Source organism: Rhinatrema bivittatum, chromosome 7 (genome assembly GCF_901001135.1).
Source record: "Rhinatrema bivittatum chromosome 7, aRhiBiv1.1, whole genome shotgun sequence".
NCBI classification, from domain to species: Eukaryota; Metazoa; Chordata; class Amphibia; order Gymnophiona; family Rhinatrematidae; genus Rhinatrema; species Rhinatrema bivittatum.
In genome coordinates this window covers 254,269,264-254,295,465 of record NC_042621.1, presented here as the reverse complement: position 1 = coordinate 254,295,465, position 26,202 = coordinate 254,269,264, and the positions used below count along the sequence as shown (strand labels likewise).

At 42.2% G+C, this 26,202-nt stretch overlaps 1 protein-coding gene across 4 annotated transcripts in view; it reads left to right on the top strand.

The window, feature by feature from the left end:
* EDRF1 (erythroid differentiation regulatory factor 1) overlaps window positions 1-26,202 on the top strand; it is a 190,410-nt gene that overhangs the window by 10,972 nt on the left and 153,236 nt on the right. For 3 of the 4 annotated variants that reach the window (XM_029610049.1, XM_029610048.1, XM_029610050.1), the window contains exons 2-3: window positions 3,166-3,362; window positions 14,514-14,580. In XM_029610049.1, coding sequence (XP_029465909.1) covers window positions 3,166-3,362; window positions 14,514-14,580 — 264 coding nt within the window. Of the gene's footprint in view, window positions 1-3,165; window positions 3,363-14,513; window positions 14,581-26,202 lie in introns of those variants that run through there. The other variant, XM_029610051.1, reaches the window with a different exon arrangement.

The following is a 26,202-nucleotide window of genomic DNA, read 5'->3' as shown; positions in this document are numbered from 1 at the left end:
GCAGTTTATTTTGTAGCAAAATTACACCTTGCTGATTTTATTATGCTACTTTTTTTTTTTTTTTTTTACTTTCTGTTGTATGTTTTATTATGTATGTTGCTCTGTTGTGAACTGCCTTGGGCCTCAGTATATGGTGGTATAGAAATTTTAAATATAGAGTGCTGCTGTTTGAGGCATTTGTGACCCCATTTGGGGTCCTAACTCACAGTTTGGGAATCTCTGCAGGAGGCAGTGGTGGGGAGCATTTTTGGCTAGCTGCTGTTGTTGACAAAGTAAGTGGTAAGGTTTTTCAGTCCAGTGGTGAACCTGAAAGTATCGGTAACCATGGGAGGGAAGTGATATAGCATTAAAACTGTCTCTGGCAGAAAGAAACAAGTGGCTGGGGATGGATTTAAAGGGGGTGTTTGTTCAGGGTGAGTAGCTATTACAAGGGTGACCCATGTGGCAAAGGCTGCAATTCCAGTGCGGTTCCCAGCCCTTGCTGACGAGAGGTGAGGATGTGAGTAGAAGGAAAGGTGTAAGGAGGATAGGAGGGTGAGAGGAAGGGGGAGGGGGAGTAAAGGAGGTGGAGGAAACAGATGAGAGGGGAGGGAAGTGGAGAGGGAGCAAAAATGTGTGGTGTGAGTGGGAGAGTGGGTGCCACACAATCACACCACCCAACTCCATGAGGGGGCGGATCCTGGGGGGAAGGGTAGGCAGGGAGTAGGGTTCCTGGGAGTGTTCAAGGTTGCCAGCTTCTGGAAATATTATAACTAGTACTCTTATCTGCAATACTTCTGGGAAGCCTTCCCCAGCATTTTCAATTTCCAGAAAGGCCAGACTCTGAGCAGGACTTCCCCACTCCTTCCCCACATCCTTCCCCCGAAAAAACAGTCAACAATCAACTCACAGAACACCTTGAAACCTATAATGTTCTACAGCCCGCACAACATGGTTTCAGAAAATTCTTCAGCACTGAAACCCTCCTCCTCTCTCTCACTGATACCATCCTTAGAGGACGCGACAAAGGCAAATCTTTCCTCCTGATACTTCTTGATATATCCGCCGCCTTTGACACCATCAATCACAGAACTCTCCTCACTAGACTTAAAGAAATTGGTCTCCAAGACACCACAATCAAATGGTTCAACTCCTACCTCTCAAACAGATCCTACATCGTCAAGACAAACTCATCTGAATCCTCTCAAGTGCCCCTCACTCATGGAGTCCCTCAAGGTTCTTCCCTATCCTCAACCCTATTTAACATTTACCTCATCCCACTATGCAAATACCTTTCAGAGGCAAACCTCACCTACTTCATCTATGCAGACGACATACAAATATTACTCCCCATAAACAAGTCCATCCAGCTAACCATGGAAAAATGGAACAAACTCAGCTCAAATCTATCCCACTTGCTATCTCAATTATCTCTATGCCTCAACCAAGCCAAAACAGAAATCATTCACATCCACGATGACCGACCCTCTCTTCCACTCAAGTGCACCCCCTCCGACCACCCAGGAAGCTCAACCAACCCGGGAGTGCCCCAAATCTCACCCACGCCGTCCACAAGAAACCTAGGCGTAACAATCGACAGCCATCTCAACTTTAAACGACACATCTCCAATACAATCAAGGATGGATTCTTCAAACTCTAGACACTAAAAAAACTCAAACCCCTTCTCCAAGAGCACGATTTCCGAACAGTCCTTCAATCAATTATCTTCGCAAAACTTGATTACTGCAACTCCCTCCTCCTTGGCCTACCAGAAATTCACATCAAACCCCTCCAAGTGCTACAGAACGCTGCCGCCAGAATCATCACTAACAACAAAAAATCCTCACACATCACACCCACTCTCAAAGAACTCCACTGGCTACCCATTACCCAAAGAATCCAGTATAAAACCCTCACCCTCATGCACAAAAAAATAAACAACAACAACATGAACTGGCTAAACAACGGAATACAACCTTACCCTACTCAAAGAACTCTCAGATCCACCAACACTGGCCTCCTAGCCGTACCCAATCTCAAATCTGCACACCTCAACGTCACCCGCAAACGAGCCATAACAATTGCGGGCCCCTCCTTATGGAACTCCCTCCCCACCTGTCTCAGAAATGAACCTTCATTGCAAATCTTCAAAAAACACCTCAAAACATGGCTGTTCCTAAAAGCATTCCCACCTGACACGTAACCTACCCAAATTCAACTGCAACACACCACGCCCCCCTACACAAGCATCTCGCATCACCATCTTCCCTCCCTTGCACCACCTTCCCCCCTCCTATCCCCCCCATTCCCCCCTTCAACCCTCCCTGCCAACCTAACCTTAATATATCCTCATCAACAAGTCATCAACAAGTCATTTATGTACATATGTTATATACTACATCAAATGTTCAACGTAATCCTGTTATTCCTGTTATAATTTGTATAATTTGTTATATTTATTACAATGTTACAATTTATTATTTTTATTACAATGTTATAATGTAAAATAGGGCTGTTACTACCCTATTCTTTGAGTTATCTGGAAACCGATGTGATATCTCGATCGAACGTCGGTATATAAAATAAATAAATAAATAAATAAATAAATACCCCCTTCAGCAAAACTCCTGTGTCGACTGCTCCTTGAAAGTTTTGGGGATTTATGCTCAACAGCTGTCCTGACACACCCTGTGAACACATCCAGCATCCTTTGTGCCCAAGTCATTTCCCCCTCCCTCTGGACTGGGAAATACCTTGGAGGCCCAGTTGACGCCCAGCCTGCACCCAAACAGAATATTAGTGACACTATTTTGATTTGGGGGCTGCAGCCACAAGGAGCAAAACCATCTGGCCACTGCTGGTGAAGATGTTGAATACTGGGGGTTACGTTTGGTATGGAGAGTGGAGAGGTGTCGTCAGAAGAGGCCTGGAAGTGCTGCAGGGATGGGTTGCAGAGGTTCCAGTGTGTTGTGGTTGGGGAGGACCATGGAGGGCCTGTATTTGAGACATGGGGGTGGGAAAGAACCTCATGCTAACTGGTCCTTTCATTTTGAGCTGGTTAGCACAGAGAAACTTGAACTGCTGTAAGAAACAGTATTACTATACAATTGGTACATAGGGCTTTTAGAATTTACAGAAACAAATGCATTCAGGCTAATTCATTTTATTTCTGTTGTGCAATCTAGGAATCCTTGTTTTTTAGAGGCAGTGAAGTGAAGAGTAGTGCGGTGGTAAAATACTCTTCTGCTCCACCTCCAGCAGCATTTTCCCGTCTTCAAGAAAAGACAGATTTGAAGCTTCCACCTGCCAACTGGTTACGTGAAAATGCAAAACTGGGACCAACTATACTTGGATCCAGCAAGAAAAGCAAACCATTTTCAAGGTAAGGATTATAAGAAATGCCATGCTGGGTCAGACCAAGGTCCATCGAGCCCAGCATTCTGTCTCTGACAGTGGCCAGTCCTGATCTCAAGAACCCGGCAGATTCCCAAAAGTAGATCTATTTCTTGTTACTCTCAGGGATAGTATGATCTTTCTCTAGTCTATCTGGCTAATGCTATTTTATTGACCTTTCCTTCAAGAACTTGTCCAAATCTCTTTTAAATCCAGCTATGTTAGTTGCCTTGACCATATCTTCCTGTAAAAATTACAATTTATGTCTTTGGAATAAAATATTGTATCTGGTATGTAGGGAAATTGCATTTTCCAGTAAGAGATGGTTATGGTAGATATTTTTATGGGAAGAGTGACATTAATTAACAATTAAGGTTTAATGTCTTGATGAGACGTATTGGGTCTGTTTAATGTTTAGAGGGTCCTGGAGGACTTTGTCTCTCAATACCTTTAAAGAGAAGAAGGCATCCTCTCGCTGCTACAATGTCTATTATATTACGATGGAGCGTGAGCCTAATGCTCAGGGCAACCTGGTCAAACTTTTGTTTCTTAGCATTCAGACAGGTTAATCCACACCAGTGGGTTATGCACCTCTACCAGCAGATGGAGACAGAGCTCCACCACCGGGGAAGGGGGGGAGGGAGTTGGGACGGCCGGAGCAGAGCTAATGCGCATTGTGAAATTAAACCAGACTGACCCATGGCAACGCGTGGCCGGGTACAGCTAGTTTCTTATATTTTTCTTATATTTTTGTATTTTGCTCTCTCTTTAGAGTTCCACTATTCAGAGTCTGGTTTCTCAGGCTTTCTATTTTGGCTTTATCTGCCTGTTTCTGTTTCTAATTTGTAGCCCCTTATATCTGTATTAGTTAAGGGTGGATCTGTGTTCTGCCCGTGTGTGATTGAGGTGCAGTATTTCTGCTAGTGTGTATTTTCTCTGTAGGGATATGTAGCAATCCGGCTTGTTCTTTTTGCCCAGTAGGTGGTGTATTATTGCTCTAGGGCAGGGCTTCCCAAACTTTTAGCCAGTGACCCTATTTTAGCACTTGAAATTTCACATGACCCCAGAGGTCAATCAAACCTAATTAGCAGGGGTGTAGTTCGCCTCCAACAATCCCTCCACTCACCATTCCTGCACTCCAACTGATTCCCTCTCTCAACCTCCACCCTCTCCAGCGGGCCTCTCAACCTCTTACATCCCCCAGTTCCTCTTCCCTTCCCAGCCTAGCCTCTCGCTCACCCACTCCAGCTTTTTACATCCTCCCCACTGAACCTCTCTCACCTCCAAGCCATTTTTGTAACCTTAATTGATCGTCTGTCACCCCCTTCCTCTCTCTTTTCTCGCATCCCACCTCTCACCTTCCACAGCTAATCCCTCTCCCACTGATCCAACCCTCAAACCCTTCCTATATCTGATCCCTCCCTTCAAACAGCCCCCATCCAAATATCCCCTTGACTGGGATCAGCAGCAACATTTTCCTTTGGGCCTCAGGCGATAAGTGAATGACAACTAGTGGGAAGAGAGGGCAGGCTGATGATAGGGGCAACATTTTTCTCTTAGGTAAGTTCAGTGATGGGAGAGGATAGAGAAGAAGTGACAACCTGCACAGACCTGTGCACTCTTCCCCAATGGCTGGTCCAGTGCCTGATGTTCATCTGCAACTGGCAGCAGGATTAGTAATGAATGTCAGCACAGGATCTGTGAGCCAGTAAAAGCTCCCAGGCCCTGCTGTGGCCCCAGTCCCTCCTCACACATGGCTTCCTGTTAACGTGGAAACTCAAGCGAGGGCGGGACCATTGCAGGAACTGAGAGTGCATGCTAGCTCAAAGATCCCATGCTGATTTCCACTACTGCTGGTGATGTCTGGAGAGGACTGCTCTTAGAATCACTTGTGACCCCAGCTGGAGGTTTTGTGACCCCATTTGAGGTCCTGACCTACAATTTGGGAAGCTCTGCTCTAGGACCTGGTGTAATATTTGTATTGCTGCCTTTTCATAAATAATGGTGCCGTTTGATTATTTAGCGTTAGTACTGTGATTGTATGGTATGGCAAGGTTCTAGGTGTTTTTGTGTTGTTTTTTTGCAGGGGTTTGTGTCATTTCACAAAGTGTTTAGCAGTGGAAGGATTTTGTTTTCCTGAGGTGACAACAGAATTTGAATATATATATATATAAATTTTTATTTATTTTTTTTTGCATGTTGGGTTGTAATGTGAACTATCCTAATTCTGCTCTGCACCCATTCATGTGGTTATTATGATTATTGCTATTTTATTGTAGTTCTGATTATCTCTGCCTTTCTAGAAGGAGGATTCATGAAAGAATACATTGATATTTGGTTTATTACTTGATTGATTGGATCTGATATTTATTTTCTTTGTTTTTTTTACATGATACTCTTGTCTGCTTATAAACTGCAATAAATATAAAATTAATACAGGTTACTAAGGAATTTTTAATGTTGGTAAGTGCTTGAAATAAGTTAAAATATTTTGAAGTTTCACTTATGATGCATAACAGCTGTTGGACTTAGAAATTCTTTGTCAGGTGCCCTCTCAGCCATTATTTATGGCTATGGGTACAATTAGTAGGGCCCAGACCTGTGTGCCTACTGTCCACCCATGTTAACTGTGGGACCCCCAAAAAATCAGTTCTGGCTATGCCACTGATCCTGCCGCAGACAGGAGATACATGTGCTGCAGCTGCAGGGAGGGTGCATGAGGGCATCAAATAGCCTATGGGCCAGTTCTGAAAAAATCCCCCAGGCTGATGTTTTCTTGCAATCGGCCCCTGATTGGAGCCTTTTTACCTCCCTCATGATGTTGAGAGAGGCCTTCAAAAGGTCCCTCTTTTGATAGCTTATGACCTGGATTCCCTGTTTGAGGAGCTTCCAGGTGTGTGTTCCCGTGTGGGGGCTCTGCCCAATAATGGCGGCACCCCGGGAACAGCAGACCGGCAGGGAGCTGTTTGAACTGGAGGGGCCTCCGTAGCGCATGCGGTTCAAACAGCTGATGTTTGACCTGCGCCATACTGATTGGGCTGAGTTGGGAGGAGGAGGAGGGGGACGGCGCGTGAGAGAGCGAGACGCTACATTTGTTACATAAGATGCACAGAATTTTTCCCCCACTTTTGGGGGGGGGAAAAAGTGCATCTTATTGACCACAAAATACGGTAAGTGTGTTACTTAAGGTCTGCTAAGGGAAACCTTAGCAGGTTTTCCCCTCAATGCCTTAATACCTTCTCAGGGAAGGGGATGTTTTTATTCTCCCTTCTGATGAATTTGCTTCTGAGTAGCTGCTTTCTGCCTCACACCGCTTCCTCAGACTGGCATGCAGCCCAGATGTCACAAGACATTCGGAGGGGCTGTCAAGAGATGTGGCATCTCGCAGTATTGCCAATAGATTCCCTCTAGTAGGAATCTGTTCCCAAGCAGCGGGTAAGGATTTTCTCCCACGTAAGGGGAGTGCATTTCAAATGCCTGTTGTGAAACACATGAACATGTGGCTTTGCAACTGTTCCAGACAAGTCAGTGTCACGCTTGGACTGTATGCCGACCCCTAAAGGATAGATGGTTCCATCCACTCCACATCTTGGAACAGCTACACATTCAGCCATGAGAGTCATATACTCTCTTGGTAGCTGATATATTTTAACCCTAATCATGGCTGCATACATTCTGGGTTTGGAAGCTTTTGTATAAGAGGCTCCACACACAAGATGGGGTTGCTTAGGGATTTTCACCTTCCTCTTTCAGTGGAGGGCAATAATTGTAAACCAGAAAGTTGTGAGGGTTCGTTGGCCGACAAAGTGGTCCGTGTCCAAACAGATATTAATTCTACCTCGTATACCAGGAGGCTGTTCTATTGAAGAAGGAGGCTATCTTTAGACGTAGGACTCCAGGTCCTATGCTAAGAGGGTGAGGAGTCTGTCCTGATGGTCATACTGAACCTGGGTCTTGAACCCTCACTGACCCTGATCAGGGTGGAGTCCAGATTTCCACAGGTGCAAACTCCTGTGGCGTTACTGTTTCCATTTCTTAACAGAGAGGTTGCTGGACTTTTGCTTCAGGATATTCTTATCGTAGATTGGAGTCTTGGGTTTTTATTAGATTTTATTCAAACCACTCAGTTTACAAATTGTATATTGAGAATACATATTGGTTGAGAGAGATTTGGTAGAAGCTCCCTGCGTAAATGTTCTTCAGTAAATGTTAGTAAGTGTGGGGAATTGCCCAACATTGATCTTATACAGCTTAGGGGCTGTTTCTCTATCCCTGCAGTTCTGGAGTCTGTCTACCAATATGTCTTCTTTGACTCTGTCATCCAGAAGGGATTTTAGGGGGGGAAGCCATGGTGTAAAAAGAAATGGTATTAAGAACAAGTTCACAAATGTTTTCCCTGTTTTAACGCCTTCTGCATGCTCAAGTGTCAGCTGGTTTCACTGGCGCAGTTCACTTTCACTTGAATGAAATTGATGTTTCTTCCACCATGTGTCAAAGGATGGCCTTACATGGCTTTACTTTGGGTGGGCTTCAGTTGAAGCTCACCGCCTAGCCTTCTGTGTTATGGGATCTCAGCACAATGCTTCCCAATGGTTGAAAGCACTTTTGAGCCTCAACACTCTTTTTAGCATAATATCTGACCTGGGAGGGCAGGCTTTTATTAATGGCTACTCGGCAGGTGTGGTCTGTCAATACACTGGTGCCTTTCTCATTTTCATCAGTTTTTTTCCATGTACATGTTTTTCTATGCACATTGCTAATCATTGACTGTCATGCTTAAATCTGTAAAGGCAATCTGTTACTCTTTGGATATTAGTGTTCCACAGCCTTTCCATCTGGAGAGATCTAAACCCTCAGATAATCTGCTTAGGTTTAATTTTTCATGCAAAGGATATCACTTACAGTAAAGTAGTATTATAGTGCTTGAAAGAATCCAGTCTATTTGGCTCATTAGACTAATGACTAAAGAGAACTCATACAGGGTTTCCGATTCTCCTGTTGTGCACCACTAGCACATAGTGCATGGTTATGGAATAAGTGTCTGACATCTGTACTCTGATTGTGAATGAAATCCACTGAACCCAGCATCCTTACTCGCCTCTTATTCCTTGCCTTTGATCTTTGGTGCTCGCTCTCTCTAAAAACCATCCTTAGTCATTAGCACTGCTCCTTCTAAGCTGTGCTCATGTATATACCCCACACAGGTCGTGAATCTCGCGCACACAGCAAAACATAGTGGGTACAAGAAATCCCAATATTAGTTGCATTGTACTGCTTGTAGCACACAAATTTGAACTCTGCATCTACAAAGTTGTGCAAAAGAGAATTTTTGCAAATGTAGCCTTTTAACATTTTTAAGAGCAACTTTGTGGAAGCCTTGATAGGAAAGGTTTGTCTTTTTTTTACGATGATATTAAAATCTGCAACTGAACAGACAACCAGGAAGCTGTGGAAAGTAGGAGGGATCTAGCAAAGCTCAAGGAATGGTCTAGGGTCTGGCAGTTAAGATTTAATGTTAAGACATGCAGAGTTTTGCATTTGGGCTACAAACGCCCAAGGGAGAGTGACGTTATTGGGAATGAAATTCTTCTGAGCATGAAAAAGGAGCGAGATGTGGGGATGATTATCGGATTTATTTTATTTTTATTTATTTAAAAACGTTTATATACTGTCATTCTAATAGACAATCATGGTGGTTCCCAATGTTGACATATAGTTAAAAATAGAAATAGATAAAACTTAATGAAAATTGCAATTCAAATACAAAAGTGATAGTTAAAACTTTACAGTGATTAAAAAGTAAATCATAAAACAATACTCGAGGCAAAATGGAAGGAAACAAAGAAAAGAGAGAACAGGAAAAATAGCTGCCTTCATTTCATCATATCATATATATTTGAACCGCTAGTATACGTTTTTGATTTAAGGTTAGGTGAGATCTTTGAATGCCTTCTGGAATAACTGTTTTTAATTGTTTTCATAAAACTATGAAATCCACTTGCAGTCTTAATTCCATTGGGATTGAGTTCCACAGTTTGGGTCCTGCAATTGAAATGGCCCTTTCTCTGACCTCATTAAGGTGGGCTGTATGTATTGAGGGTTACTGCAAGGAAACCTTGATTAGAAGATCTTAAATTTCTTTACGATGTGTACGAATGAATAATCGCGTTCAGCCACTCTGTTTTATCATTGTTCAGACACGTATGTAACAAACATAAGACAAACTCTGTCCTCGATTTAATTGGCAGCCAGTGTAGTGATCGCAATATAGGCGTTATGTGATCTAATTTTCTTCCTCCTGTTAATTTGGCGGTTGCGTTAGTAACAATTGTAAAGGTCTTAAAGTACCTGTTGGGAGGCCTAGTAGCAGAGCGTTACCATAATCAGGACTGGAGAAAAGTAAAGTTTGGAGGACTGTGTGAAATTGCTCCTGGTGGAGCAGAGTTTTAAGCACTTCAGTATGTGACTTTATTATAACCTTCCTTAATTTTTGTATTGGTGTCTTTTCATATTTAACTCATTATCTAAGATAATTCCTAAATCCCTGGCAGGTGCAGATAATTTGATTTTTCCATGTGCTATATGCAAGGACAGATTGGTAGGTTTTGATTTCCTATTTAACGGAATGATTTCCGTTTTCTCAATATTGAGAACGAGTTTCATATGAACCAGTAGAGTTTTTATTGCAGAAATGTATTCTTCAGCAAGTTTCATAGCTTTATCTATTCTAAAGAGTCTTTGCTAGGAACCAGAAATTGGATGTTTTTCAGCATATAGGTAATGTGGATTACCTAGGCCTGCCAGCAGGTGGCATAATAGTAACATATATATATATATATTAAAAAGAGTGGCTGAAAGTGAGGATCCCTGTGGCACCCCCGAGTTCAGTTTGTTTTTTTCTGAAATAACATTGCCAGCTTTCACTTGAAACGAGTGATCTTTTAAAAACAATTTTAACCATTGTAGGGTAGTTGTAGTCAAACTTATTTCTGTTAACCACTGTAAAAGTATCTGATGATTAAATATATCGAATTCTGCTGATAAATCAAGTAAAATGAGTAGATAAGACTGGCCAGTGTTAAATCCTCTCAGTACCGTGTCAGTTAAGGCAAGTAGGAGAGATTCAGTATTGTATTTACAGAATCCAAATAAATAAATATAGAATATTATTAGAGTCGAGGTGTTCTGAAAGATGAATTTGAACAACCTTCTCAAGGATAGTTGGAAATGGGTCTATCATTTTCTAAAGCTTGAGGGTCAGCATTTTGCTTTTTTTAATATAGGTCGTACCACTGTACATTTTAAAGTTGGATGTATTTTGCCTTGCGTCAAGGATAAATTAATTAACTTACAGGCCGATTCAATAAACTCCACGGGAGAGCCGGCATGCGCCCAGGCACTTCTCCTGAGCGTGCGATTCTTTATTTAAATTAGGGTCTGCGCTAATAAGGAGGCGCTAGGGACACTAGCCCATCCCTAGCGCCTCCTTATTGGCGAAAGCGGCGGCTGTCAGCGGGTGTGACAAACGACGCTTAATTTTACCGGCGTCAGTTGTCGAACCTGTTGACAGCCACGGATTCGGAAAACGGACGCTGGCGAAATTGAGCATCCGTTTTTTTCTGCTTTTCTGTACACCTTTCCCGTGTTGCCCCCTGATTAAAGCCTGCCTTTGGGCAGGCGTTAATTTCTGAGAGTAAAATGTGCGGGTATAACTGAGAGTAAATGTGCAGTTATAACTAATAGGCTCATCAACATGCATTTGCATGTGATGAGCGCTATTAGTTTCGAGGGGGGGGGGGGTTGGCCACGCGTTTTCCACGTGATATTACCCCTTACGGTATAAGGGGTAATAATAGTGCGTGTAAAATGCACGGTCAAACGGGGCTAAATGGTGCGCTCGGCCAAGCGCGCCGTTCTGTATCGGCCTGTTAGTAAGTGGTCTTGCAGTAGTATCAGCCAGTAGTTTAAAGGTTGATGTAGGAATTTGATCAATTGGATGTGAGGCAGGCTTGAGAGTTTTAATAATTTGTTTCAATTTCTAGAACAGAGACATTTTCAAATTCAGCCCAGATAGGAACCGCACGTGGATTTAGTGAGGGTGATTGATTAATGGTTAAAGGAATTTAGTTAATAAGATTCTTGATCTTATTTTAAAAAAAATTTGCCAAGTCAGAACATCTATCTTCTGCTAAGGTTAAATCATTCCCAGTATTAGCGCTTGTTAGATTTTGGACTATAGTAAAAAGGGCTCTTGGATTGAATTTTAAATCACCCGTTTTTTTTTTTTTTTAGAGAAATAATCTTTTAGTCTTGTTAATTAATGTTTTATATTTTGAAAGAAAACCTCTGTAGGCTCCTAGTGTGATCAATGTAGGATTTTTGTGCCAGGATCTCTCTCTCTTCCTTAATGAACGTTTTAAGTCTTTTAAGTCAGCATTATACCAGGGTTTATCTGTTTTTTTTAAATACTACTAATCATTCTGATTTCTGGACTTAATTTGTCAGCAATAGCAGTTATATTATCAAACCATGAGATAGTGGCTTGATCTGTGTCTTCTAAATTGAGATCATTATCAAGGGCAACTAATCTAGGGAGTAAGTCAGATTTAAAGATTTTTCTAAATGTAATCGTTTTTTGGTGTCATTGGTGAGGGATTTATTAGAATACAAGGTAATGTCAGTGCTGATTAAACTATGGTCTGACCATAGTATATAGAGAGACATTTAAAAAGAATTTTGACGAACAGTAGCATTACTAATAAAGATGAGATCAAGAGTATACCCTGCCTTATGAATGAGACCACTCACATCTTGTTCCCAACCCAAGGCTGTCATAGCATCCAAAAAGAATTCACAAGCTAAAGGGGATGGCACACTATCAACATGCAAGTTAAAATCCTCTAAACTTATAGATGGGATATCCTGCTCGATACAATTTGAAAACCATTCTATCAGTGGGGAACTGTTATGATCTAGTAATCCAGGTGGACAGTAAAGAAGACAAACCTGAAGGCTTTTTGGATTTAAACAATGCAACCTCAAATGGAGGGGCAAACGAAATGGGTGTGTATTTTAAACCAAACTTTCTTAGCAATTAGCATCAGTCCACCACCTTTCTGATTTTCGCAGGGAATTGAAAAGGTCTGATAGGATTACCAATTTGATTGACTAAAATTGAATCTGATGGTTTTAACCATATTTCAGTAATACAATGATGGATGATAATCATCTAATATATCGTTTATAATGGGTATTTGTTTTAACAATCAATTGTATATTGATCACAAAATGGATAAAATTAAACATGAGTAAGTTAGAGAGTTGGAATTTAAAGATATCCTTCTAAGACATCTGTTCTTAATGGGTTTACTATCCATTCTTGATGATTTTGTATGATAATTGAGTGGCACAGGTTTATAAATTACCCTTGTAAATAATTGTACTAATTGGATTTGTGTTTAAGCAATGCATAATGTAACAACTCTTAATTTAAAGATAAATAAAAAACAGATACAAGACCGGTACTAGTCCTTCGTTAGCTGGGGGCGGCATAAAGGGGCATGCCCCTTGTGTGCGCTCCTTTGGCGTGCGGCACCTCCGGTGTCACTCTCTTGCCTTTAACCGCTTGCGCCCACAGATGACATCACGGGTGGGGGGGGGGGAACTCAGTCTGAGGGGGCTGAGCAGTAGGGGTGTGCATTCGTTTTGAACTTAAATGTAAAACGCAACTTTTTTTTTTTAACTTAAAAAAGTGATGAGGCGAAAACGATCGGATTTCCAACTTATTCAACATAGCTATGTTGAATAAGTTGGAAATCGCGATTGTTGATCCTAAATAAAAATTTAAACCCCTCACCCTCCTTAATCCCCCCCAAGACTTACCAAAACTCCCTGGTGGTACAGCAGGGAGTCAGGACGCCATTTCTGAACTCCTTTGCGAGGAGCATGTGACGTCGGCGTCACGTTATTCCCCGTGCGATCGCTCCGGGACCCTCTTTGCACCCAAAAGGAACTTTTGGCCAGCTTGGGGGGGTCAGGAGGCCCCGACGTCACGTGCTCCTCGCAAAGGAGTTCAGAAATGGCGTCCTGACTCCCTGCTGTACCACCAGGGAGTTTTGGTAAGTCTTGGGGGGGGGGATTAAGGAGGGTGAGGGGTTTAAATTTTTATTTGTACGTATGGACATAGACTCAACTCATGGAATTCTCCATATGTCCATATTGACCGAAATTGACCCCCCCTTTCGACTTATGGACTTATGAACATAAACGTTTGCTCTGCACATCCCTACTGAGCAGCAAGAGGGAAGTTGATGATCTTAAGGTGGCCAAACAGGTGGATAAAGTTACAGCAAAAGCGAAAAAGATGCTTGTCTGCATAAGGAGAGGCATGGTGAACAGAAAAAGGGAGGTGATACTGCTTCTCAATAGGTTCTTGGTGAGACCTCATTTGGAATACTGTGTAAATTCTTGAGACCGCACCTTCAAAGGAATATAAACAGGATGGAGACTGTCCAGATGGTGGCTACTAACATGGTGAGTAGTCTTCATTCTAAAGCATACGGGGACAGACAAAGATCTAAACATGATGTTCTAGAGGAAACGTGAGATATAATAGAGACATTTAAATACCTCCAAGGTTTCCATGCACAGGAAGCAAGCCTCTTTCAACCATAAGAAGGCTCTAAAACAGGGGTGGCCAGCTCTGATCCTCGAGAGCCGCAAACAGGTCAGGTTTTCAGAATATCTACAAAGAATATGCATGAGAGATGTGCCTGCACTGCCTCCGTTGTGTGCAGATCTATCTTATGCATATTCATTGTGGATATCTTGAACATCTGGCCTGTTTGTGGCTCTTGAGGACCGGAATTGTCTATCTCTGCTCTAGGATAAGGGGTCATGAAATGGGGATGAAAGTAGGGTAGACTCTGGTGTAATCTTAGGAAATATTTCTTTACAGAGAGAGTAGTGGATGCATGGAACAGCCTCCCTGTGTAGGTAGTGGAGAAAAAAACAGTATCCGAATTCAAGAAAACATGGGAAGTATGTTCAACTGTAAATAAATCTGCCTATGGCATGATGGTCAACTGCCATTGTTTCACTTGCCTTTGATATTTATAATTCTCTTTTTATTTTTTTTTAGCTTTGGAATGGCATATGATTTCATTGACTCTGTTGGAAATGATGTCGATGTTGTCTCGGATTCTGAGGTGTGTTTGTTTTGATCTAGTTTGAAGTACTACCTGGAAATAATGCCTTCTACATATGCTTCCACTCACCATAGGAATGCTTAACATTTCATAGAGGAGAACAGAGGACTGAGAGATACTGCATGTGGGGTCCTGAAAAATTGTATATAATTCATCTGTTTTAATATGCATATAGAATGATATGGTATTTTGTTTTTGTGCAGCACTTAGATTTCTAGATGCAAGTTTAAATTCAGAAGCAAGTAGGAGGCACTTTAGTTAAATGAGAATTACATGTCAATTGTATTTCCAGTGTAAGAAACCAAAAACAAAAGAGCACAATGTTTCCTGAGGGATATAAATCATTGATATCCAAACAACACGATATCACCTCAATATAGTATTTCAAAAATTATTGTATGTTTTGTAATGATGAGAAAAAAATGACTCTCAAACAATTATAATGAACTCAATATAATGTGTGATATCCACCATAACAGTGGGCAAAAAATTTTTGGGAAAGATGAGGAAGGTTTCATACAACTTTATAACATCGCATCCAGCAATGTGTAATGTTTTTAATCATAAACCGACCTCCTCCAACCCGTGAACATTTTTATGTATTTTTTAGCGTGATCAATTTAATAAACCAAAACAACTTAAAAATATTTCTGATTCGATTACAAATATTTTACCCCATGAGGGGTTGATGTTCAACAAGTCCCAGCACAAATTAGAATGAACGCCGAAAAAGAGTTTATCAACAGAATTAACCGGTTATCCTTTTTTGTCCTACACTGTCATTAACCACAAAAATGGTTTTTGATTCTTAAATGAACAGCGAACAAATATTCATATGGTTTTGTAAAACAACCCAATTCAACGCATTCTTGTCTGGAACTCTTCATGAATATTTTGTCAACAATTTACTTCATATGTGCGATACTTCACATTCTTTTCAATAACGCACAATTCTCCATAAACGCCGGTACTGAATCTTTAAGATCTTATTAGGGGCACAACCCTACTACTTATCTATACACGATCAGACTTTTGGTCTGATCGGGATAGGGACATGGAGCCAAAGGTCTGATCAGGATAGGGACATGGAGCCAAAAGTCTGATCGTGTATAGATAAGTAGTGGGGTTGTGCCCCTAATAAGATCTTAAAGATTCAGTACCGGTGTTTATGGAGAATTGTGCGTTATTGAAAAGAATGTGAAGTATCGCACATATGAAGTAAATTGTTGACAAAATATTCATGAAGAGTTCCAGACAAGAATACGTTGAATTGGGTTGTTTTACAAAACCATATGAATATTTGTTCGCTGTTCATTTAAGAATCAAAAACCATTTTTGTGGTTAATGACAGTGTAGGACAAAAAAGGATAACCGGTTAATTCTGTTGATAAACTCTTTTTCGGCGTTCATTCTAATTTGTGCTGGGACTTGTTGAACATCAACCCCTCATGGGGTAAAATATTTGTAATCGAATCAGAAATATTTTTAAGTTGTTTTGGTTTATTAAATTGATCACGCTAAAAAATACATAAAAATGTTCACGGGTTGGAGGAGGTCGGTTTATGATTAAAAACATTACACATTGCTGGATGCGATGTTATAAAGTTGTATGAAACCTTCCTCATCTTTCCCAAAAATTTTTTGCCCACTGTTATGGTGGATATCACACATTATATTGAGTTCATTATAATTGTTTTAGAGAAATTTTTTTCTCATCATTACAAAACATACAATAATTTTTGAAATACTATATTGAGGTGATATCGTGTTGTTTGGAATTGTATTTCCAGGGCATTTAGGATCGTATTTAAAAAAAACAATTTCCCTGTTCGTATCCAGATCAGTCCAGACTCCTGGGTTTTGTCTCCCCTCCAGCAGATGGAGACAGAGAGAGTTTTTACTAACAGACAATCTTCTTTAAACGGAAGTAGTATTTCTTTATTTGTTTTAGTTTGGCAGCCTCATTAAAGTTTGCAAAAAAAAAAAAAAAAAGCACTTTCTCTTTTTGGGACTGATTGAGTGGCTCTTTGTCCCTCTGTCCTAGGGTGGTTGTTGCTGCCAGTCTCCCTGGTGGGTTGCTCCATCGGTGGCTGGTTTGTCTCACATTCTGGGAGTCCCTGCACTTCGTGGCGTTGCCACGCAGCCCTAGTTGGGAGGTCAGCGGGGACGTGTGTGCGTCTCTCCCATGACTGCTGATGTGCTCAGTTGTCTCTACGGGGGAGAGGGGTCGTTGGCACTCATTCTGGCAGCATCGTGGAGGTGGGGCAAGCCTGGCCGACTTTTCGGTGCGCTGCAGGCAGTGGATGGCCCCTTCACGCTAAGTGTGGGAACAGCGGCCATTTTATTCACTTCCGCGACTCCCGCGTCGTTCCCCAGGTGATAGGGACTCCAGGGCAGGTCAACAGGCTAGAGGGGCCCATTCTGGTGATGAGGCAGAGTAGGGAGCCTTGGGTGATGCCTTGTATTTTTTCTGCTGACTTGTGCTTTGATGCATGAGGTGTTCTTGGCCAGGAAAACTGCGGGGCGGTGCAAGGACTGGTGCAGCACTGAGAGAAGCCAGTATTCTCTGCCTCTTGGAGGTGGTAGAGCTTACTGGTGGTGCGGAGCTGGGGGAGGAATCAAGATGGCCACATGAACTGACACTGCTTCGGGGTGCCTATAGGTTCTGAAGTTTTTGGTTTCCTTTTCGAGGGCATTTAAAACAGAATAGAAAGGACTAGTGTGGGTGTTTCCCTCAGCCCCCCCCCCCCCCCCCCCATGAGGCAACATACCTTTGCAAAACGTGTCTTTCAATCCAGAAGAAATGCGGGCTCTGAGTCCCATTGTCGAGAAGGGCAGAGGAGACTCTTCCTCGACCGGGGACTTGGCATCATTGAGCCTGCTGGATAGCTGATTACTGCCAGGTGCTTGTGATAAGAGATCTTACGGATGTGTCCGAGGCGCAGAGTGATGATGTCACAAAGGGTGCCTCGATGGAGGGAGCTGCTGGCATTGGATTCTCAATATTATCTGAAGCTTACCGTGTGGAGGAGGTTCAGGCCTATGGAACCTCGGGGCAGGCAATACTTCACCCACAAGATTTGTCTACAGAGGTATTACCAGCAATGGAAAATCAATCTGCGAGGGCTGCAGCAACCGCTGAGTCATTGTTCCAAAAGAGGATTTCACTGCCTCTGAAACCAGCTGTTACCTGTGGGCCTTAGAAGCTAGCCTTTCTGTCTCCTTCTCTGAATGCTATAGTAAAGTTGACTCTTTGTCTTCAAGACCGGATTCTCTTGCTCAGGACTATATAAAGTATCGACTAAATATTTAGATTGGATTCTGTCACTTGAAACTACTGTTCAGAGAATGGAGTCCGTTAATGCTACTATCAACCCAGAATGAGGATTTCTCACTCGAAGACTAGAATTTGTAGAGAACTGCTTAAAATATTTGAATTTGTTTTACTAATTTTCCAAGGGTTATGGGTGAAACCCCTCGACTTTAAAGACATTTTTTGTGGACATATTACATCTTCCTCCTGAATCTTCATCTCCAATTAATAAGGTGTTTTTTCCTTCCCTTTAAGTTTAAACAAAAGGTTGCTCAACAAGCTGCCTCTCAAGTTTCATTGGATATGGCTAATTTGACTTTTTTTTTGTTTTGGGGGGAATCTTCTTCTATTGAAATTATTGAAAGATTGACACTGTTAGTCTCCTTCTTTAATAAGCATGATGTAAGTTATATAATAAAAAGCTACTTTACAAATTTGAATGTGGAATTTCAGGGACAACCAGTCAGGATTTATCCTGTTCTGGCCAGGGCAACCCAGTCGAGACATAGAGAATTTTTGGCTTTGCATCAAAGTACAGGCTCTCAGTGACTCGTTTTTACTTCGATATCCTTGTAAAGCTGTTATCATACTGAGAAATGAATGTTATATTTTCTTTGTACCAAACAGTTGAGATCTGTTTTGGATAGGAGGAAGACGACTGTGGCATCTGTATCCCCAACAGTTTAAGATTTGACTTGTCCTTTTAGTATGTAAGAGTGGACTTCATGCTATGGCTTTTTTATCCTGGTAATGTATTTTCTTATTTTTTCTCATTGTTATTTCTCTCCTCCCCCTTAAGGTTGGAAGGTCTATATTAGAAGGGGATTACTTTCTTGTATTATATTTTCTGAATGGTGTTCTTTTTTTCTTAATCCTCAGAAGTTTCTGTGCAAAGTTTTGTTCTTTGTAATATTTTGAAATTTTGTAAATAATAATAATAACCCCCCCCCCGCCCAACTTATTGGTTGTGCAGCAGGATTTTGGCTTAGCACTGATGTAGCCTGGGCCAGGTTACTTTTTCTCCCAGCAAAATGAGTCGATTGATTGAAAGGGGTTCCCTGTCCTAGAGGGGACTTGGTTGAGCCATTTTTTGGAAATTGGGTTTTCCTGTTTTATTTAAAAAAAACCCCAAAACAAAAAGGGAGAATCCTTGCTGATTACGTCAAGCAAATTGAAGAGACTCCCCTCATCCCGCTCTGGCAGCCTGAAGGAAAGAAACCATCGCAAAAAGCCAGACAGTGGCAAAGTGGAAAGCAGCACTCTACAGAAGTCTTCCCTATCAGGCTGAGAGACAGTTCTGCTTTACAGGCCTTCTGCTTGTTTAGGTAAGGTCCTGCAGGGAGAGAGGTCGATGCATGGCAGGTGGCCACTGCTGTGGCGTGCTTCCAGGGGGATGGAGAAATCTGAGCCCAGCTGTCTTTCAGCGGTTTGTGGCTCAAGGGAAAAAAAAGCTTCATGTTCAGCCTGTGCACATGCACTGGGGACATCTTCAGAGCTGCTTCTAATGTCCTCCAACAAGTCAGTCGCATTCACTATGGCCATGGGGAAAGGCTGTTTGGCTGAACTGCGATTAGATCCTGCTTCAGAGATGGTCTCTACTGCTGTAGTTTTGGCAGGAGTGTCTGCCATATTTGGCCTTTCTTCTGTGGGAGCTTTGAGCATGCAGGAGTCTTATTCAGATGCAGCAAAGGTTTTAATGATCTTCTGGTATTTAGGTCCTGTGGAGAACCCTCAGGGTAGGGGTCCTTTGGATCAGTCTAAAATTTTTGAGGATTTTGCCTCCAGATTTTTCTTTGCCGTTCAAAAACCAAATGGTAAGTGCAGGTCCTTTCTTGCGCCTAATAAGGTTTTCTGTGGGGAGCCAATATCCCCCAAGTGCATTGGGATCTTCAGAGTCTTTTTCTCTTGGATCTGGAGGAAGTACAAGAGGATGCTGGGAAGCATTTGAACTCAGCCTTTGTATGTTCCTTCAGATAGGAAGGATGGCTCTCTTATCCATATCTTTCACAAAGACAAAGTCCCAGCATTAATGGATCAGGTGGTGTCCTGACTCAGGACTGTAGATTCTAAGAGGAGGTTCCTGTTTTGGACCCTATCATCAAGGGGGTTTTCAAATCCACTGAAGATTTTTCTTTGCATTCTGAGGTAGAAGAGATGATGTTCGCTGAGTGGGAAGTTCCTGAGAGCGCTCTTAAGACAAAAAATCTGTAGTTCTACCCTCTGTCACCGGATACAGTTGAGCAATTGTTTCAAATTCATTGTATGGATGCACTTGTAACTGCGTTAACCAGACATGCAGCTATCCCAGTAGAAGAGAGCACTTCTCTTAAAGATCCTCAGATCAGAGGATAGAGCTTCCCTTGAAGCACCTGTGTGCTCTTTGTTCGACTAGTGGGTGTGGCCTAAATTTTGGCAGATGTTCTATATGATTTGCTCTGGACTTCTTCCTGGTCAGTGGCTTCCTCCATGGCAGCCTGATGTCTCCTTGGGCTTCACAATTGGGAAGCAGTTTTTTGGTCTAATCTGGATTGCCAAAGCTCCCATTCAAGGGGAAATTGCTATTTGTAGAAGATTTGCAGCAGTTAGTGAAGAATCTGGGTGATCCAAAGCCACAGAGGCTCTCTGAAGACAGTTCTCAGTCCCTTTACTGCCCTAGTAAAAGCTGGGGTCAGTTTCAGGACTCTAGATGCTATAGGCTCGGCAAATAGTCTGTTTTCTATTTCTTTTGTGACTCATGGGACTCTAGGGGAGGTAGCCAGTTTTTTCATGCCTTCTGCAGGCCTAGGCCTATCCCAGCTTCTCGGCAGCCAGTCAAGACTCTTAATGAGGCATGACAGGTTCACTCACTGGGCTTTCAGTAGGCTCCCACTTACAGCAGTTTTATCAACAGTAGACGTGAATAATATCCGATTGGTGGGTTTTTGAAGTGATCTGCCTCAATTATGCTTTGGAATTCGCTGCTTTATTGCCTCACAATTTTATTTATTTCCCTGCTGTTGGGTGGCCAAGCAAAGGGCAATCCGAGGCACCTTATTAAGGCTTTAGATATTGCAGGCTGTGATTCTGGTACCCCATTTAGAACAGAGTCATTGTCGTTACTCAATGTTTATCATTCTTTCTTACTCTCAGTCAGAAAGGGTAAACAGCAGTCTCAGAATCCTTCATTTCAGGATGGAGATGCTCCATTCGGTATTTATTTTGTTTATTTATTTAAAATACTTATATACCATTTTATCCAAAGTTCTATGTGGTTTACAATTAAAATAAAACCAAAAACAACAAAAAGACCTTGTGCGTTTATTTATCAATGCTGTGCCAACTATAAGTAAACTTGCTTAGAAGATGCCGCATCAGCAAGCCAGACAACGGCAGTCTAGTGACTTGCCGTCCGGACTACTCGTCACTTGCGGCGTGTTTTTTTAGAAGAGTGTTTTCAAAAGTCCCAACTTTTAGAAAAGTGTTTTCAAAGTCCCGATAATTTTAGGAAAAGGACACATCTGTTCCCCGAAGCATGGTTGAAGAATAAAGCCCGACAACGGCCGGTGTTTCGCGATAACACTATTGCTTCTTCAGGAGTAATTTTGAGTTAAATCTCAGGACAGATGCTTCTTCCCGGACGCGAACGTCTCCAAAGTTATTTAGATGTACGGTTTTGATTGAGAAGACTGTGGTTTTTTGGTTCTTTTTTGGTTTTTACAATTAAAATATCCATAATTATAAAGACGACATAATAAAAACATATTAACATAGTAATGACAGCAGAAAAAGACCAAATGGTCCATCTAGTCTGCCCAGCAAGTTTCTTATGATAGTAACTGCCGCTCTGTGCAGGTTACCCCCAGTTGTCCCTCTAAAGATTGAGTTGCTGTGTGCAAAATGTTTTACTCGTGAGCAAACATTTTTGGTTTCGTTACCTTGTGAGCACTACTTTCTTTGATGCAAAAAGCCTATCAGTTTTATGCTCATAGCAACCCAATCCTTAGAGGAAACATTGGTAGCAACATGCACACAAGCTTTCTCACGCACACACTTGCATATTCACTCACACCTTTTCTCATGTATACATGCTCATTCTCACAAATACACACACACACACTCTCATGCCTCTCATTCATTCCCTAGACTCACATGCGCCCACACACTCAGTTCTCCTCTTCCACACACACTCATCTCACTGCCAAACACTTTGAGAACATAAACCTTTGCAAAACAAAAAAAATAGACACCTAGAACCTTACTATACCATACCAGCACTATCTCAGGCTCAAACAGCAGCCTTATCTAGGACATGGCAGCAATGAAAATATTATACCATGCCCTGGAACACTAATACACTACCTACTGGGGTTAACAGAGCAAGCTGTACGGCTGCAAAGGCCTACAGAAAAACTAAATGTTAGCAAAAATACTGCATCTCAGTTAAATAGGCAGAACACAGACAGACCCTTACCTAACATAGAATAAGGGGTTACAAATTAGAAACAGAAACATGCAGGCAAAAATAAAATGGAAAACCCAAAAGAACAAAATACAAATATGTAATATTCATTCCCAAATGTAACATGATTGTGTCAAAAAATTTTAAAAAAAAAGTTTTTTACCTTTGTTGCCTGATCTTAGTTTTTTAATCTGTTGGCCCCAGGCTTTTTTCTCCATGTTCCCTTTCTTAGTCTTTTCCCAATTTCTTTTATAGGGTCTCTTTTTTTACTTTCTTTTCTCGCCACCTGTCTTCTTCCCTTCCTACCTCAATCACATGCTCAGGCTCTCATTCTCGCATGCTGTCGCTCTCTCTCTTTCACTCATACACACTCACATGCTGTCATTGAACATACAGGCTTTCGCTCTCACACAGTCTCTCCACTTGCACGAGTACACACACACACACTCACACTCACACACTGTCTCTCAACTCTCCCTCTCTCAACTCTCATATACACACATTCTACAGGGTCTCAGCCTTCCTTTTGCCTCTAGGCCTCCTCTTTGTGGGTCACCGTGGGATGGGCTCCCTAGCAGCCCTGATCTTCTCGGCCCACTGCTACCAGGCCTCCTCTTCCCGGGCCGCTGTGAGGTAGGATCTACAGCAGCACTGCCACAGAAGCTGCTGCTCTTCTGCATGTGGGCCAACGCTGCTCCTCCTCTTTGCCCGTGTAGCCCTGGCAACATTTTTTTTTCCTTGGCTGCATGGGCAGGAAAGAGTAGCACCTGGAAGTTTGGGGGGGGGGGGGGGGGGGAGGTTGTCTCTTGTTTTCTTTGGGCTGTAGTGGGATGAGCTCCACCACGGCCCCATGGATCTTCCTGCACGTGGGGATAAAAGTTGTGCATGGCCTTGCACATACACAGCTTATAGGGAACAGTGGTTACCCCGTGTTTCTATTAAGAGAGGCATGAGAGTGTGTGTGTGTGTTTGAGAATGAGCATGTAAACATGAGAAAGTGTGAGTGAATATGCAAGTGTGTGCATGAGAAAGCTTGTGTGCATGTTGCCTTATATTAAAGGTAGTAATACTACTAGCAATATTTTTACTTGGTGAGCAGTCTTGATAATTCAGACAATGCTACTTGAACATGCTTTGCTTTTGGACTTGGCCATAGAATCAGTCCTGCACTTTTTTCCTAATGTCTCCTTATCAGTACCTCAGACCGTAAAAGTCAGGGCCCAGTGTTAGCTGTCTGAATCAAATTCATACATAAATTATAGATAGTCAAATATTAAGCTTCATTAAAAAAAAAAGCCTTATTACTGTTATACTTGTACGCTTAATTGAGACTGAAAGTAAAAACCTTGTTTTATATATATTATGCCTGTCTAAATAAAAGAGCCTTTAGTTTTTTTCTGAATGTTTTGTAGCATCCCTCTTTCTTTAAGTCAGCTGGAAAATGGTTCCAGAAGTTAGAACTAGGTACAGAGAGCAACTTCATTCTCACCTTGCAAAGCTTAATACTTTTGAAACTTGGAACAGTGATTCTCAACCTTTTTTCTGTCAGGGCACACCTGACAGATGATTCTCACATGTGTGACACACTGAGCACATGACTGTCACAGGGCTAAATGTAAACACATATTTTGCATCTATAGGAATCCCCCTGACCTCCCAACAATGGGTGCAGAGAAGACACCTTACAAAAAAACATATTTCTGGTGTCACCTCAATAATAGCAACATAAACTCTCCCTCCTATGAGGCGTAATAGCCCTACTTAAGAAAAGACAGTAACTTAGCATCAATGCATGTCCTAATGAGAAAACACAATAAATAAGATTGATACAAATGCCTACATACTAGTGACCTCATCTTGGTCACACATGCAGAAATGAACTTCACCAAGTACAGAAAGACCACAAATTGCAAATATGCAGACACAACTGGAATGGAAACCCAAAAAAGCCACTCTGTTTGCAGTGTAAAACTAGAGAAATGAAAACAAATATAGCAACTAACACATTCCTAGGATCTGCAATATTGTATACCAAATGATGCGCACAAAGTTACACCTTATGGAATTCACTCAAAACAGGAACAACCCCATTTATGAAAAGGCAATGCTACAAATATTTAACCAGGCCATAAACAGCAATACACCTTCAATTAGGAAAACAAAACAAGCCAAGTTGCTATGGATCCCCTACACAGAAATTACAAGCTTGCAGAATACTCTTACCTGGGTCACACATGCAGATCTCAGACAGACCTTCACCAAATACAGAATGTAGTGACCATAAAGATAACATTTTTGTTTTTCCATTTTGCACTGCATACACTCAGTCTAGCTTCTTGCTGTTTCCAATTCAATTTTTGCCTACACATTTACATTTATAAGTTTCCTAAGAAATATAAAATAACTCTAAAACTATACTTATAATAGAATAAATGTTTCAAAACAACTGATATGTAGAATAACATCCAATCATTAAAAACTTATAAAAAGTATTAAAAATTCTCCAAACATCAATAAAATATTTCAAACAGCAGACACATCACATAATACCCAATAATTAAAATGGCAGTCAGTCCAAGAACAATAAACTTAAAAAGTCACCTTTACTTACCCTCTCCAGCAATTCTCCTTCTCCATTTTTTTTACAGGCCAATAACACACAACAGAAGCAGCAATGGCTACTGAAGCTCTGTCCTCACAGTCTTCTTCCTTTGGGCCCACTACCAAACTGTTTTATATACACACAGTTTGTCTCTCTCACACCAGTCATCTTCTTGACCAGTCTCTCTCTAATCACCTCTCTGACCAGACTTTCTCTTGTATACCCTATTCACCTCCCTGACCAGTCTCTTTCTCTCGCATACACCAGTCACACACAATGGTCACCTCCCTGATCACTTTCTTTGTCTCACTCAAACCCCCCTCCGAGCACACATGGCAGCTGCAGCATGAGGCATCCTGGATCTGGACTGGGTGACTATGAAGGGCAGCCGGTGTGCTGCTATTAGAGCAGAGTCATGACAGGCTGGGAACTGCAGCAGGAGTGACCCCCCCCCCCCCCCCCCAGCCCCTTACTGCTAAGAAGGCATCACTTGGCTGTTTTCCTGTGCCACAATCATCGCGGTGCAGAGCAGAGGGGCAGTCGGCTGAGAATGTGACTGTGGAGATTTCCCTTCTTGCGGCTGTCGGGGAAATCCAGCAATCAGCTGCCTTCGGGTCTGCGGCAATGAAGAACTGCCTCAGAAAGGAGATGGATTTGCTTCTGCGATCACGGGATGTGGAGGGAGCCTTGGGGCATTTGATGTCTGTGGCAGCAGCAGCAGCATGGCCCTTTTTTTCTTCCCGCGCGCCCTGCTGAACATCACTTCCTCTTCCGGGCCGCAGAGGCGCATAGAAAAGGCCATGTTGCTGTTGCCGGCTTCCATGAATGCTGCTGCCGTTATACCCTGGGCTTTAATGTGCTGATAGCCTAGGCAGGAGTGGCAGCAGAGTTCGTCGAAGAATTGGCTGTGTCTTGCTGGAGGAGAGGGAGGGAAGAGCAATGGGAGACCAGGAAGAGCACGACATACTGTTGTGTCATGACACACTGGTTGAGAATCGCTGACTTGGAATGGAAAGTAGTAGCTCCTCAGATTATAAAGTTCTAGAGGGCTGGTATTTAAGCAAAGTGCTGAAACATGCTGGGATGTCATTGCTCAGTGCTCAGTGCCCTGCACTTATATTGGTTCAGCAGGGCGAGTTCCTGGCCTCCCATCAGAGGCATACCTCCATGTACCCATCACGGTGGAAGATCAGAAGTAACTGTGGTTTTGTTTTCTGCCGGAGCATATCCAATTCTTAGCGCTTCCTTTTAGGTTGATGACAGCTCCCT